The sequence below is a fragment of the Cydia pomonella genome, chromosome 7, assembly GCF_033807575.1.
Source record: "Cydia pomonella isolate Wapato2018A chromosome 7, ilCydPomo1, whole genome shotgun sequence".
Taxonomy (NCBI): domain Eukaryota; kingdom Metazoa; phylum Arthropoda; class Insecta; order Lepidoptera; family Tortricidae; genus Cydia; species Cydia pomonella.
Window position 1 is genome coordinate 11,190,239 of NC_084709.1, and position 16,097 is coordinate 11,206,335.

The 16,097-nt window shown below is 35.3% G+C and overlaps 1 protein-coding gene across 1 annotated transcript in view; it reads right to left on the reverse strand.

The window, feature by feature from the left end:
* Nucleotides 1-3,084: 3,084 nt before the first annotated feature.
* The window catches only part of LOC133519807 (phosphatidate cytidylyltransferase, photoreceptor-specific), a 51,089-nt gene continuing 38,076 nt past the window's right edge, over nt 3,085-16,097 (reverse strand). Inside the window, exons 7-10 of the mRNA XM_061853918.1 lie at nt 14,020-14,172; nt 12,767-12,895; nt 12,176-12,310; nt 3,085-7,991 (exon numbers count right to left, since the gene is read on the reverse strand). Of these exons, the coding sequence (XP_061709902.1) occupies nt 7,899-7,991; nt 12,176-12,310; nt 12,767-12,895; nt 14,020-14,172 (510 nt within the window). The 3' untranslated portion in view covers nt 3,085-7,898. The remainder of the gene's footprint in view (nt 7,992-12,175; nt 12,311-12,766; nt 12,896-14,019; nt 14,173-16,097) is intronic.

A 16,097-nucleotide genomic window follows, 5' to 3' on the forward strand; every position in this document is an offset into this window, starting at 1 on the left:
AGTAGCTATTTGAAACCAATTAGGTATGTTTCGATTTTGGCCTTTGCTGTTCTCTGCCGGCTTAAAGCGAATACGCCATCATGCCCTGCTGTCAAATAAAACATTTCTTTTTTTTAATTTTTGTTTTGCAATAAAAAGGGTTGGTTTACAGATGTAATACTCTCATATTATTCCAGTCTATAGCGATGTTTAAAAAGTAGTTATTTCGAAAAAAAAACCATCATCGTCATTTCAGCCTTTTATCGCGCGCCCCCCCCCCCCCCCCCCCTGTACTCGTAAATCATAAACCGATCTTCGCTTACGCCACCTGATCCGATCGTGAGCTAATCTTAGAAGGGACCCAACTTAGATGTAAAACATACCACGAAAATGAAAATTTGAGGTTTATCTCCATATAAATTGCTTTTGTGATGCACGAAATTCAATTTTCGATTTTTGTAGTAGGCTGTAACGTCTCCAAACAACGGGCACGCGCAGCGATTTGAATCGAGATCTGTCATTGCGCAAGACGCGTGGGAACGCCCGCGCACGCTCCTAGCTCGCGCCAGCGCGTGCAAAAACTAACGGAACTCTCTTCCGACCTCTTCCGATTACATGTCAATTGTAGGGTAGGTGTACTTTAATTATGAAGCTGCGATTCAAATAAAAAGAGGCTGCGATTGATAGACATGTTAAGTAATTCAGGGGTTGGTGCGTATGTTAAGTATAGTACATTGCTGAAGAGCCTAGAAACTCTAGAAAGTGACGCGTTAGTTTAAGGGTTTCCCTCAAAGATAAGAGTCCATGTATTGACCGAGTGATTACAAAGTGTTTTTCAAGACTATTGTGAGGAAATTATTTAATTATAACGCTACATCGTAGAGCAAGTATGTAGAGGAAATGCTTCGTAGAACATGTCGTGATTAGCGCTGAATGGGTTAAAAGCCCTTTACGGGAGACAACTAATTCATAACCTTACTTGTATTAATTTCTGTAACCATAAGCATTCCCTTTAACACTAGTTTTACTTGATTATTCGTTATAAACGAATATCTTAATTGTATCTTATTAAATAATTACAAAAAATTCAACCATCATTGTAACCGTATGCTTGTTTGCCACCGCAAAGGTATAAAACCTAACCTTTCTTATTTTTAAACGAGTTAAAAGCACCACCATAAATAACCCAATGAATTTGGTGCGCTGTAATCGGTTAAGGATCAAACAATAAATGAGTAGAAGCGCGTAGGTATTTTCCTTGCTTTATATTCTACGACTCTTTTCTTTCCGCAGACTATAAATAAGGGATTTATTTCAATTGTGGGGGTTCTTATTAATGCTACTTATGTAAACTGCCGTTTACAACAAATGGCATATAATTTTAGACACGGCCTTCTATTAGGTAACTTATTCTAATGAAATTAGTAACGCGAACATTCAACGACACGTAGGTAAGTACATAAAGACAGAAACCTTCCGATTCGTCGCATCACCGAGGATGTTCTTTGTTTTCCTAAAAGAATTGCCTTTCGGCCATTATTGTTCTAAAGTCTATTTCCTTTGTCTGTTTTTTTACACATAAATTATTGAAGCTACTGATATTGGCATTTCATTCGTTGTCATTGGGGTATACGAACTCATTCTTAATTAGTTCTTTACCAGTAGAATAAATTAGATAGTGACTCGCAATTTCCAACTCTTTGGTACGAGGTACCTACTTAATCAAGTTAAAGTGTCGGGTGCTTACATTTTGGTAACTTTTATCTTTTTTGGCATGCTTTATATCTGATTAATTTCGAAAGGTTGCAAAAGTTGCAAGTGTTCAGCTGTCAGCTATAAATAATAGTTCCAAACCTCTCCAGAGTAGCGCTAGAGTAGCTAAGAACCTACAAAGAGCATAAAATCTGAGAACCTAGGCGTTATTGACGGAGTGAAGTGGGCCGTCTATGATTAGATTTTTTTCTCAAGTATTCTAGGTATTGTAGCGCCACATATTTATGGTTTTTTGTCGGACACGTTTTGGTATATGGAGATTTTGATCCTTGCCTCTATCTTTCATAGTTTTGCGTATGAGTTGCATTTTATATTTAAAAAAACGCATACGTGGGAGGACTCCATTTTATAAAGCTACAAGTTAACGGGTATACATCGGAGTTTGATTGGCGATTGAGAGACGTTTTGGCCATTTTTGCCGCTCTAGACTTGTAAAACTGTGACACATACACATAGCTTTATTAACCGCTTAAGAGTTTTTCGTCGAGCGTGCTTGTGTTGCCGCCGGTACGAAGTGACACGAAGTTTTGTCTTATTTGTTAAATAATAAATTTTGGGGGTTCCCCATACTTAGAACTGAAACTCAAAAATTTTTTTTCATCAAACCCATACGTTTGGGGTATCTATGGATAGGTCTTCTAAAAATGATATTGAGATTCTAATATCATTTTTTTTTTAACTGAATAGTTTGCGCGAGAGACACTTCCAAAGTGGTAAAATGTGTCCCCCCCCTGTAACTTGTAAAATAAGAGAATGATAAACCTAAAAAAAATTAATGATGTACATTACCATGCATACTTCCACCGAAACTTGGTTTGAACGACATCTAGCAAGTATTTTTAATACGTCATAATATAAAAAAAAAAATTATCAAACCCATACGTGTGGGGTATCTATGGATAGGTCTTCAAAAATGATATTGAGGTTTCTAATATCATTTTTTTCTAAACTGAATAGTTTGCGCGAGAGACACTTCCAAAGTTGTAAACTTTGTCCCCCCCCCCCCCCCCCTCCCCCGTAACATCTAAAATAACAGAATGATAAAACTAAAAAAAATATATGATATACATTACCATGCAAACTTCCACCGAAAATTGGTTTGAACGAGATCTAGTAAGTAGTTTTTTTTAATACGTCATAAATGGTACGGAACCCTTCATGGGCGAGTCCGACTCGCACTTGACCGCTTTTTTTAATTATAGATAGCTGAATTAATTGGAATATTTTGGATTAATTTTGGAAAACCTTGTAGATTGCAGCGGCCTGGGAAAGGGTTAAAGCAATATATTTGTCTTGTTCAGCAGTTTTGAGGAGGTTATGTAAAAAGGCATATTTAAGGAATCCATTTATTTGCTTCATCGCAATACAATAAAGACAAACAATAAATAATTTAATGTCTAAACTACACAGACAGACACCAATTACATCAGTATAATAAGTTTACAATAGACTTACAAGTGACCTTATAACATTTAATATAATTTACTTATTATTATAATTCCCATTAATTCGTTCGAGATTTATCTGTTAATATGTAATTCGAATTAATAAATTAGGGTAAATTAGGTTTGACCGCTTTTTTAACCTTTTCGCCGCCACGTCAATAAAGTTAAAGTAATTGAGTGACATCAACGTCCAGCCACAAATTGCACGTAGCCAACACGTATAACTTATCAAGTCATGGCTTGTGGGGCACGATATGTACTGACTTTATATCAAATCAATGGCGGCGAAAACTCCCAGTGGACAGTGTCAACATTTTTGCGAAATATATTAAATAAAACGCACCTACAAAAGAATTACGGTTCAGAATCGAGTATTTTAACGGCCAATTTTGTAGATCTTTGACCTGGTGCCGACTTCGTTCAGTGCCCTAAACGCATGTTTAAGCGTTCAAACAACATTGTAGCATTGAACTTGCAGTTGCAAAGCTCCGGTTGAAAGTTAACAAAATGTTTATATGTGTTCTAGGCTCTGAATGGAAGCAAATGTTCAACCACTAAGACACGGTTTAAGTCTTGTTAGGTCTTAATCGATTTAAGGTCCTGTATGGATTTAAGGTGTTGTTGTTTATGTTATGTTGTTGTTGTGTTATTATTATGTTGTTGTTTGTTGTGTTATTGTTGTATATTACTTTGCTAATCCGCGTCCGTCATAATTTTTGATGGACGCACAATTTTACTGGTTTGTTAGGAGCTATTTTTTATATCTGGTTCGGAGCGGATGGTTTTTATACTTACGACAAATTAAGGCATAACTTGTATCAAAATATTAAGTGATAGGTACTTAATGTATCCTGACAATAAAAATTTACCATTTATAGAACGAGATAGTTCCACAAATACTATAAATACTCTGAACCCGTATGGAGACACCTAATTACTTAACAAATACATCGTTATCAATCCAACATTAAAATCTAAAAACTATGTATGCCATGATACCACAACTACATATATTTGATTCTGAATACGCTAAAATAATAAAAAATAGGTGAGTATGAGTAAAATCCTTTTTACATTTTGAGAAAAATAAAATTAGATAATTATACTAGGTACAATAAAAAAAGAAATAATTATAGGGTCATTCTCTGAATATATGCCTGCGGTTGCGTCTACCATGACTCTTTTCGTACATTTTGTATATGTCGCGGCAATTAGACCGCAGATATATTTTTTGAGAATGACCCTACAATGTTACTTCTGGTATACATCGAGAAAAAATGCAACACATACCTATGTATTGTGTATCAGAATAATTTCTCATTCAAAGCGGAAACATATTCTAACACCCTTGTCTATATAACGAATATACTCGCAGGTACATTCCATACTAATATTACTTAACCATTTAATATAACTTGCACAAAATGAGTGAAGCAAAAGCCAAATAAATATTTTATTAGTATATGGAAAACTTTTAAAAATATTATGCATTTATGAAGATATGAGTGTGCATATCCTCATTTTATAGTTTTCCATAGGTTAGCTTACATAACGACTACACACACATCTAAACAGCTAGCGAAAATAAGAAAAACTCAACATAACGTAAAATCACAATAACATCACCAAACTTAACAGTCTACCTCTCGGCGAGAAACAATTATATATCAAATTTACTAAAACAAGCCCGAGTTACTACCTAAAGGCTACAGCGACTACGTCTATAACGTTTGCTGGTAATCACTCGCAACCGAAGACTTCTGAAAATAGCTTAAACAATAATTAATGTTTTGAAAATAGTAAAAGGAGGATAAAAGTCAATCTTTTAACAGTATTTGTCAGTACATTTTATAATATACATGTAATTTCAGAGGTAAAATAAAATGTATTGATATGATAGCTGTATAAATTGACGTCGTATCTTCATTTTACTGCACGCTACTGGCTAACTTAGACGGTTATTGGCGTCATCGCCAGTGTTTCTGCGGAATTATCCTCGCATAACGATTAATTCACTATTCAACCCTTTATGGAGACCCTTGGTGTATTTCTAACACCTTTAAAAAATACAAAAAAAAATACAATGACAACTTATTGTCGACGACATTATTTATATCGAAAACAATCATTTCACTATCTCTAAGGTAAAGTACCCAAATGAAATTATAATTGCTAAAGATCGTATTACCAATAAAGGTCCATATATATTTTTATATCAGTACTGCTTTGAGACATAGTCATATTATAACATTATAATAGGATTGCATTTTTAATTAAATACATCTTAAGACTTAACAATATATTTGAGAAACATGAGTGTAACTTATTCATATCATAACACCAAAAAGTCCTAAGAAAAACGAAAGTAATTTACTAACAATATGCAATTAAAATTATACCTTAACCATCTCCACCAATAACCTAATTCCAATACCGATTAATATTAATATATATAATTCAGAATTTATGTTTTGTAAATGTTGTCAAAGAAAGTCAAAGTCCGTTAGCATACTAAATATTAATATAGGAATGGTGATGATTTCTTTTCGGTTATTTTTAGAAAATATGTCTTGAGTTTAATTCAACCAGTCATTGCAAAATATATCTAAAGAGTAATGGTAATAAGATGCAAGCAACCACAAATACATTTTCTAAGTATTTTTATGAGAGACGGAACCTCTAGTATTAAACTCAGTATGCTAACTTCAGGTAAAGGTTCAAAAAGTTTAGCACATATGCAGTCATATCAAATATCAGTCAGCGAAGAAACAAATGCAAAGCTTCCCTGTCTTATCCAATTACCAAAAAATTTAAGGAACTAATAATATAACAATATGATCAACGCCTGCTGTCAAATACATCTTGATTGGTAAAAATACCGTCCTCCATCAGTTGCTATCCTTGTTAACACATTCAGTGCCAGCGAGTGCGACGCACTACGAGCGTCGCCGTTAACATGTGAAAACCCGTATGTAGCGAAAAGCGACTACGGACTGAGTGCCCGCCTGGCGGGTTGCTGGCAGTGAATGCGTTAAAATAACATATAAGCAGGATAATGTAATGATAAAAAAAATTGCATACTACTGTATCCAGAAAAGCTAACAATTTCAAGATCAGAAATGTGTAAATAATAACTACTTATAATACACATATTTATAATAATTTACCTATTATTTTTAGTACACCTTAAAATTATATTTCGAGACAACATATAGACTTTAGAGTAATTTTTTAAATCTATTATATATTTCGATGGCGGATATGAATATTGCTGTGATTTATTTGGAGGCAGGAGTATTTTCTGTACAGTGTATGATTATGAATTACAATGATATTCTTATCCAATCCGATAACATACTAAAATATCTGTAGTTCAACGATAGCACATTTTTTTTAGAATAACACAGGTAACGTTTCACGCTTTTCAGCGCCTATTGCCACAAAATGGAATGCCACAGTGTATGTAGCAAATATTATAAAATGGAATATAAATATTATGGAATCAAACAAAGACAAACCCCCTTATTCATAAACGTGTACTAAAGTTACGATGCCGCTAATAACCGTTTGTCCCTTTCCATCATATCAATACGTCGGAAAGGGGCAAACGATTATTAGCGGCATCGTAACTTTAGTACACGTTTATGAATAAGGGGAATGCCTTTAACTCGCAGTTGATATATCAAAACATAACCATATTGTTAGGTTCATTGATATAAACTAGCCAGTGTTACAATTACCAACATGCGGATTTATTATAGTTACACGTGTCTTTGTGACGTTCATCATAAGATTTATAAGGATCGAGGTATTGCATCAATGAAGTGATAGAATTGGTTTTACCGTAATAATACTGCAGTGTTAAACGAACCGAACGTAACAACAAATTACATTTAGACCCTTAAGGCGACATTGCCTTCCAATGTTTAATTTTTTATATTAAGTGGGGCCGCGTATAATTTGATAACACATAAGATAAATAGGATAGGTAGTATGTGTCAAGGCTTAACAATAATATTTTCTATTAAATCTAGAATTAATTCTAATCTTTTTTATCATTTTTATCGATTTATCATATACTTTAGGAGAGCCAATATTATACATATACTTTTATTTAACTAAATGTATGTATCGCATGCCTTGCCAAGTCTGCGTTAAAACAATTTTGGTCAACAATTTTACGCAATGTATTTGTCCAAGGCAAATGAATTTACAATTTTGAGACTAGAAAAAAATGTATGCTATCCTCTCGAAAAAATTGGGCTGAGAAAATTGATTCATTTGCAGTTCCCGGTTCACTTTACATTGGACAGCTCGTAGCATGAGTATGAACAACCAAATTTACTTGAACCGCAAATTGCAAAAGAATCAAATTCCTCGACCGTACATAGCCGGATATGTTCCCTTCCAATCAGTTTTGCACTCGTTGAAAAACCCTCGCGTAATTAACAAAACTAATAGATAAATAAATTACCTAATTTAACTTTAGCGCGCCATGTAAATTGGCTCAAAAATGTTAGCAGAAAAGAATGCTGGAAGACTACTAAAAAAAAAACAAGTTCAAAGCACAACTTCGTCTTTAAGAAAACAAAAAAACTCCTTTAATACGCTTTAGAAAACCGCGTAGGTGTTCAACTCAGTACAGTGTGCTGTGTTCGTAAGCAAATAGTACTAACTGGTATACCTTGCGAGCCTACCGCCTTACGGCACCATGTTGAGGATGTTCCTGTTCTCCAGCGACTCCTTCAGCGCGTAGAACAGTTGCAGCTGCTGCTCCGGTTTTAAGTTGTATACCTGAAAAAATGTGTCAAGTATTATTGTTATTTATTAATTGGAGATTTCAGGTGACATGTTCGTAATTAAATAGAAATCGATATTTGTCAAATGCGCAGTCAGTACGCAGGCGTACTTTGGTTCTATGCAGGCGTAGGTTGCAGGTTCCAAATTTTCGATATACAAGGTGTAAAAAGAAATAAAAAGCGGCCAAGTGCGAGTCGGACTCGCGCATGAAGGGTTCCGTACCATTTGAGACGTATTAAAAAAATCTACTTGCTAGATCTTGTTCAACATTTTACCACTTTGGACACACATTTTACCACTTTGGAAGTGTCTCTCGCGCAAACTATTCAGTTTAGAAAAAAATGATATTGGGAACCTAAATATCATTTTTTAAGACCTATCCATAGATACCCCACATGTATGGGTTTGATGAAAAAATTTTTTTTAAAATTTTATGACTTTTAAAAAAAAAAACTACTCATTAGATCTCGTTCAAACCAATTTTCGGTGGAAGTTTGCATGATAATGTATATCATATATTTTTTTTAGATTTTTCATTCTGTTATTTTAGAAGTTACAGGGGGGGGGGGGGGCACACACATTTTTTCACTTTGGAAGTGTCTCTCGCGCAAACTATTCAGTTTAGAAAAAAATGATATTAGAAACCTAAATATCATTTTTGAAGACCTATCCATAGATACCCCACACGTATGGGTTTAATGAAAAAAAATTTTTTTTTTGTATATCATATATTTTTTTTAGTTTTTTCATTCTGTTATTTTAGAAGTTACGGGGGGGGGGGGGGACACACACATTTTACCACTGTGTCTCTCGCGCAAACTATTCATTTTAGAAAAAAATGATATTAGAAACCTCAATATCATTTTTGAAGACCTATCCATAGATACCCCACACGTATGGGTTTGATGAAAAAAGATTTTTTGAGTTTCAGTTCTAAGTATGGGGAACCCCCAAAATTTATTGTTTTTTTTCTATTTTTGTATGAACATCTTAATGCGGTTCATAGAATACATCCACTTACTAAGTTTGAACAGTATAGCTCTTATAGTTTCGGAAAAAAGTGGCTGTGACAGAATCGGACAGACAGACGGACATGACGAATCTATTTTTATAAAATTATTTAATTCTAATTCTATTTTCTATTCTATATTTGATTCTATATTATGACTATTCTAGATTCTAATATTATTTTTCCTGATAGTAGCACTGTCTCACGGAGTTTTCCAAAACACAAACTTGAAATCTTTAAGAGCACAGTTGAGTCAGTCGACTGGCCACACATTATTCACAAATACAAACATGACCCTATATCACACTTAACATCAATAATAAACATTTTAAATAACGCTAGCACGACTTGTTTTCCATACAAAAAGCAAACGAAAGTAATCACTAAGCAGATTTGTCCTTGGGTCACGGATGAAATTCTTTTACATAAACAGTTACTCACACAACTACTTAATTGCAATACTGCACTTGACAAACAAGTTCTCTGTCCCATAATTTTACAACAGTCATTGAAACTCGAAACATCTTTATCGAGTGCAGAAAAGTTGTATTATGGAAGCCTATTAAAATGTTCTTCTAATCCACTGAAAACACTATGGCAAATCGTTAATGGACACACTGGTAGGAAGTCATCGAAATATCAACAAAATCTAAGTACGTTGCGAGACGACACCGGTGCATTATATAACTCGAGCGATCGACTGGCTAATGATATTAACAAGTTTTTTCTAAGTGCAGCCGATACGGTGCGCGCCCCCACCGCCAACCCGAATGCTGCATACCTACTTTTATGTAAGACAACCAACCCAAGCTATGTGTCTTTGAGGTTCAAGTTGTTCTCAGAGGCGGAATTGTATAACATAGTCACCAAAGGAGTAGCGTGTAAGAATACGTGTGACATATATGACATTTCAATAAAATTGCTAAAGATAAGCCTACCTACAATTTTATCACAACTAGTTTATATATTTAATTATTTAATAAAAACTGGAACATATCCTAGTATTCTGAAAAATGTAAAAGTAGTGCCTATATATAAAGGCAAAGGGAATAAAGACGACCTTCAAAGTTACAGGCCTATAAGTATTATCCCAGCAATTGCTAAACTTTTTGAATACGGCTTAGCAAACCGATTAAGATTGTTCCTAGAAAATTTCAGTTTATTAAGTGACAGACAATATGCTTATAGGAAAAATAAATCATGTTTAGACGTTATTCGTCAAGCCCTAAAAAATATATTGACGGCTAATAAGGAAAACCAATGTCATGTCGCAATTATATTATGTGATATGACACGGGCATTCGACCTCTGTAATCATAATGTACTTGAAAAAAAAATCGAGCACATTGGTATCCGCGGCCCTAGTCTTAAGTTAATGCTGGACTTCCTGCGCCAGCGGCATCAATGCGTTGCTATAAATAATGGCCGCACTAAATCTGATAACGGGAATATTGATATCGGCGTGCCCCAAGGCTCGTCTTTAGCAAATTTGTGTTTTCTGATCCAGGTAAACGATTTACCTAAAATCGTAAATGGGGACATGTATATCTTTGCGGACGATGCCTGTGACATTATAACCGCCAATGCAATTCCGTCTCTAGAGAACATTATAGCCTCAGAGATATTTAGGCTATAGAGGTGGTTTTCTGCAAATGGTTTAGTTTTAAATCTACACAAAACCCAAGTGATGCACATAAGCCTAGGGGGTAGGCCCCCGCGCCCACTAAGTGTTAACGTGGATGGCCACGTCCTTCCTCAGGTACATAGCACTAAGTTTCTTGGCGTGACGTTAGACACGGCCTTGAAATGGAATGCCCATATTGATGTCGTGTGTGGCAAATTATCTGGTGCCTGTTTCGCACTGAGCAGGCTGGCGCGTATATTGCCGCACCAGCAACTAAGGGCTAGCTACTTCTCGCTGTTCCATTCGGTGATGTGCTATGGTCTAGAGTTCTGGGGCACGGCTGCGGAATGGCAGCGTGTATTCATTTTGCAGAAACGTGCAGTACGGATTATATCATATGCCCCACACGGAACACCCGCTAGGCAACTCTTCGTAAATAGAAACATAATGACACTCACATCACAATACCTATTTTACATAATTAAATATATTAGAAGTAACATACACCTATTTCCAATAAAGACATTTAAAAGTTCACGTATTACACAAAAACACAAAAATATGTTGGACTCGACATGTTGTCGACTTGCGAAATCCAACAAAACGGTATATGTTGCGGGGCCGGGTCTCTATAATAAACTACCCGGCAACATAAAGAATATTGAAAATGACCTGATATTCTACAATCGACTAAAAAAATGGCTACAAATGCCTTTTATGACATGTCAGAATATTATAATAATGATTTGAATTTTAATTTAATTTATTGGATGTATGAATTGTGTTGATTATTAATATTTTATATTGTTATATTTTATATTATTTAATTTGATAATTTTGACATGTCAGAATATTATACTAATAATTTAATTTAATTTATTGGATATTTGAATTGTTTTGATTATTTTTATACTGTTTTATTTTACTGTAATTGAATTTGATTATTATTATTTATTATCTTAATTGTACTTAAATTGACATAGACCTAATTATATATTGTATTACCTTTTGACTTGTAAAATTTGCAATTTTATCAATAAAGGAATATGAATATGAATATAAGGGTTCCGTTTTTTGCCATTTGGCTACGGAACCCTAAAAAGTGGGCTTTACGCGAAAAATATTTGGCCTTAGTATGGACGGTTGGCCGATTTGGACGACATGCCTCGTAGAAAAAAATGTCACATGTGATCTTAGAAAATTTCCAATATAAGTAAGGCGAGGGCAGCTGTCATCCTTTAGATGCGTACTTCATTCATACAAGCAACATAATAGTTATTTACGATACAAGTGCAGAAAATAGGAAATTCGCAACGAGTGGTAATAAATTAAAACACGACCGAAGGGAGTGTTTTAAAGCGACACGAGTTGCAAATTACCTATTCGCACGTGTATCGTACAACGTTTTACAGTACATATGGCTCTTTAAAGTTTCCTAAGTGCGAAAGTGACAGGCGTAGTAACAAGTGATAAAAATGCGACGCTATGACAATAGTCGAGACCCTCTAATGGCCGAACCTCGAGACTGGTGTGGTCGTTAGGTACCTGCTGCAGCAGTTTCTGGGGCGTGGCGGTGCGGATGAAGCTGGTGATGTAGACGTTGACGAACGTGGCCATGAGGAACTGGCAGTCGAAGCGGTCCATGATGCCGCCGTGCCCGGGGATCACGTCGCCAAAGTCCTGCAATGTTTCAATGTCAGTATGAGTAAAATGCTTCTTTGGTATGTACTGTTGTTATTAGCACTAAATTGACAGTATATTTTGTTCCCATGACCTCCTCATATTCTAGTTAAACCAGGACTTCGAACTCAAAAACTGTATTTATTTTTAAAACTAACTTCCTATCAGAATCATTAAAATTGGATCCTACAAACATTAGGAACATATTGACATGAAACTGCATTCCACCGTGACTTAACTTAAGACCTCTTTTCGTTCGATCGACTATTGTATGTATACTTCATTAAGAGACGTATAGAAGAATAATTACAGCGTTATACACAGTCTATATTCAATTCTAGCTAAGGGGGCTCAATAATATTATGTTAATATCATAATTCGACTATTTAATTTTTATCTTAGGTACAGCACTATACGCTATACAATGGGTTGAATAAAATGAATATTGAAACACACCTTAATCTTGAAAGCTCGCTTGAACCCAGATGCGAAGAACCCTCCAAACGGTCCGATGACAGAACTGAATATGCTCAGCGCGAGGGAGTGGATCATGAACGGGTATATGTTGAGTTTTTCCATGCCGAACTGTGAAACAAACCGCATAATTAATATATAACTGTAGAAAACTTTTTAAGAATGTATATTAAAGACACAGTGCATACAATTTTGAGATTTAAATCTGTATAGGACGAATACCGCAAAAAATACTTGTACCTAATTGTATAAAAACGAGTACAGAAGCAATAAAATAGAGCATTTAATTGATTTTAAATTAATAATTTAAGTTTTTTGTTACGTTATTGTGAGAAAAATGCATCATTGATTTATAACCAGATAGGGCACAAATAGAAGAAAAAAACCGGCCAAGTGCGAGTCGGACTCGCACAGGAAGGGTTCCGTACCATTATCTATAAAAACGGTCACCCATCCAAGTACTGACCCCGCCCGACGTTGGTTAACTTCGGTGATTGGATGAGAACCTCGAGATTGGAAAGAAATATTTATTTTATTCTGTTTATAGTACTTGTTGTTATAGCGACAACAGAAACACATAATCTGTAGAAATTTCAACTGGCTGATTGTCACGGTTCATGAGATACAGCCTGGTGACAGACGGACGGACAGCGGAGTCTCAGTAATAGGGTCCCGTTTGACCCTTTGGGTACGGAACCCTAAAAATATGCGAAGCATGTCCCGCATCATGGAATGCTCCAACTGAATGAATAAATAAATATGAGAAGATAATTAACTTGTCTATATGCATAACTTTTACTATGGCTTTACTCGACATACACCTGGTGCTTAGCTAAGATTACAATCGTTTATCGACAAACGTCAGTTGAAAAGTAATAATGTACGAGAGTAAATAAAAAAAAAGATAGAATTGCATATTTACAAAACAAGATAGAATTGCATATTTATTTTAAGGTGTTATTATGTCGTATTATTTGACAAGCATTTTTAATTTAACTACGCCCGCCATTTCACTTTCATTAATTTTATTATTTTGTACATAAAGTCGTCTGGCAAAGTCACGTGGACAATTCCAAACAATATTTTCATAGGAGGGTGGATCAACAATTTCTTTATTTCTATTAGCGTGTTTGGAAAATTATCCATTACGCATATTAGGTTCGTTTATTTAAATACCATACGAAGAACCATGGCAACGAATGACAAGTTGATTCACCCAGAAACACTCTACTCACGATTTTCATCAGAGGCTGCGCGAACTGCGGCGGCGTGTATTCTTGCAGGCGGAACAGCGGCGAGGGCTCGCAGTCCATCGTCATGCGGCCCAGCGAGTCCGAGTACTCGATCGGGCACACCAGGTACGGGTATTGGGACATCATGTACGATAGCTGGAACACAACATTACATTTGTGACTGCTCGTTTATAAAACTGAAGGTGTATTCCAGTTGCCCAACATGACCGCCCCCACAGCGCCCCACATGACAGGCGGGGACAAATGGGAATGATTTATATGATAACACATATTCCCAACCGTGCCTGGTGTGGACAATGGGAATACACCAAATGGACAGCTAGTAAGAAATCGCAGACTAATCGAATAAAAAATAAAAGTAAATGTGAAGGTAAAGTTATAATGGGTGTCATTCTGAATCCCTAACAACGTTTGTCCTAAAGTCACTTGCCCTAACTGGTTTGTCCTAATGGATACATGCCCTAACGCTCAATTGTCATAACGATTATTTTCCATAATGTAATGGTTAGCCTAAGACTCATTTGTTCTAAGCATTTGCACCATAACTATCAAGGTCCCTAATGTTTTTTACCATATTTTTCGAAATCCCTAACAACGTTTGGCATAAAATAACATGCTCTAACTGTTTTGACCTAAAGGTTAATGTCACAGTCGTTATAAAGGTTCAATAAAAGGAAAGGAGAAGAGTGACCCAATATAGCACGGTATGATTACCCATTGTGAATTTATTTATATCCCTGAGTAAATAAACATTTTATAAGGTACACTTTTGGTATTTAAACTATATTATGGCTGAGAAAAAAACTACGTTTACGCTAATAGTATTACTATAAGGCACATATTAACGTCTTATTTAGTTTAAATACTATTGAATGCCATTATCATTCCAAAAACGAGTCGGTAAACAACTATTAACCCTTTTCCAGGCATAGTACGATTTATCGACCACATACGCGCCATTAGAATTTCAACTTTAGCATTCCGATTTAAGGTTCAAATTAGATTACACTTTCAGGACATGTGACTTGTCTTCGAATGAATCATCAAAGCTGGATTAATTGGAATATATTTGGATTTCTTGGGAAATCCTTGTAGATTGGTGCGGTCTGGAAAAGGGTTAAGCCAAGTACGGTAAAATAAGTTATTAAAAAAAACCTTTTTACGACCGTGACATTAAACAAGCTGCCCTAATGATCAATTGTCATAACAGTTACTTTTCCTATTTATCAAATATCATAACAATTACTGTTTGGCCTAACACATCACGCCTTAACTGGTTTGATCTAATTGATATTGCTCTAATGATCAATTGTCATAAAAATATTTTTCATAATGCTCTTTGTTCTAAAACACTTCTGTACGAAATATGTTCACCATAAATATCAGTGTCACTAATGTTTTTTGCCATACTGGGAATTTAATACTGGGACCTACAGTGACAAAAATGGGTTAGGTTAGAACTGCGACCATTGTGAAAACTAACTGCTGTAAAAAATATGTTAGGTTAGAACTACGATCCTTGCAAAAACGAACTGCTGTCATAAAAGTGGGTTAGGTTAGGTTAGAACTGCAACCCTTGTAAAAACGAACTGCTACCATAAAAGTGGGTTAGGCAAGGTTAGAATTGAGATTCTCGCAAAAACGAACTGCTGCCACAAAAGTGGGTTAGGCAATGTTAGAACTGTGATTCTCGCAAAAACGAACTGCTGCCACAAAAGTGAGTTAGGTTAGGTTAGAACTGCGCCCCTTGCAGAAAAGAAAAATTATGATTAATAACATAAGGATTATAAATCAATATGGCAAGTGCCATTAGGCAAAAAAATAGGCCATTCGATGATAGGGCAACCATAGCCTATGTAACATTAGGTAACATGATGGTTAGGACGTATGACCTTTAGGCCTAAAAACAATCAGGCCAGAGCAGAATTATGCTCAATAACATTAGGATAAAAACCCAATGTGGAAAGTGCTATAAGGGAAACTCATATTAGGACAAAAGAAGTCGACTCTCGATAATAGGGAAATCAAAGTTAAGGCATACGATTTTTAGGTCAAGCAAC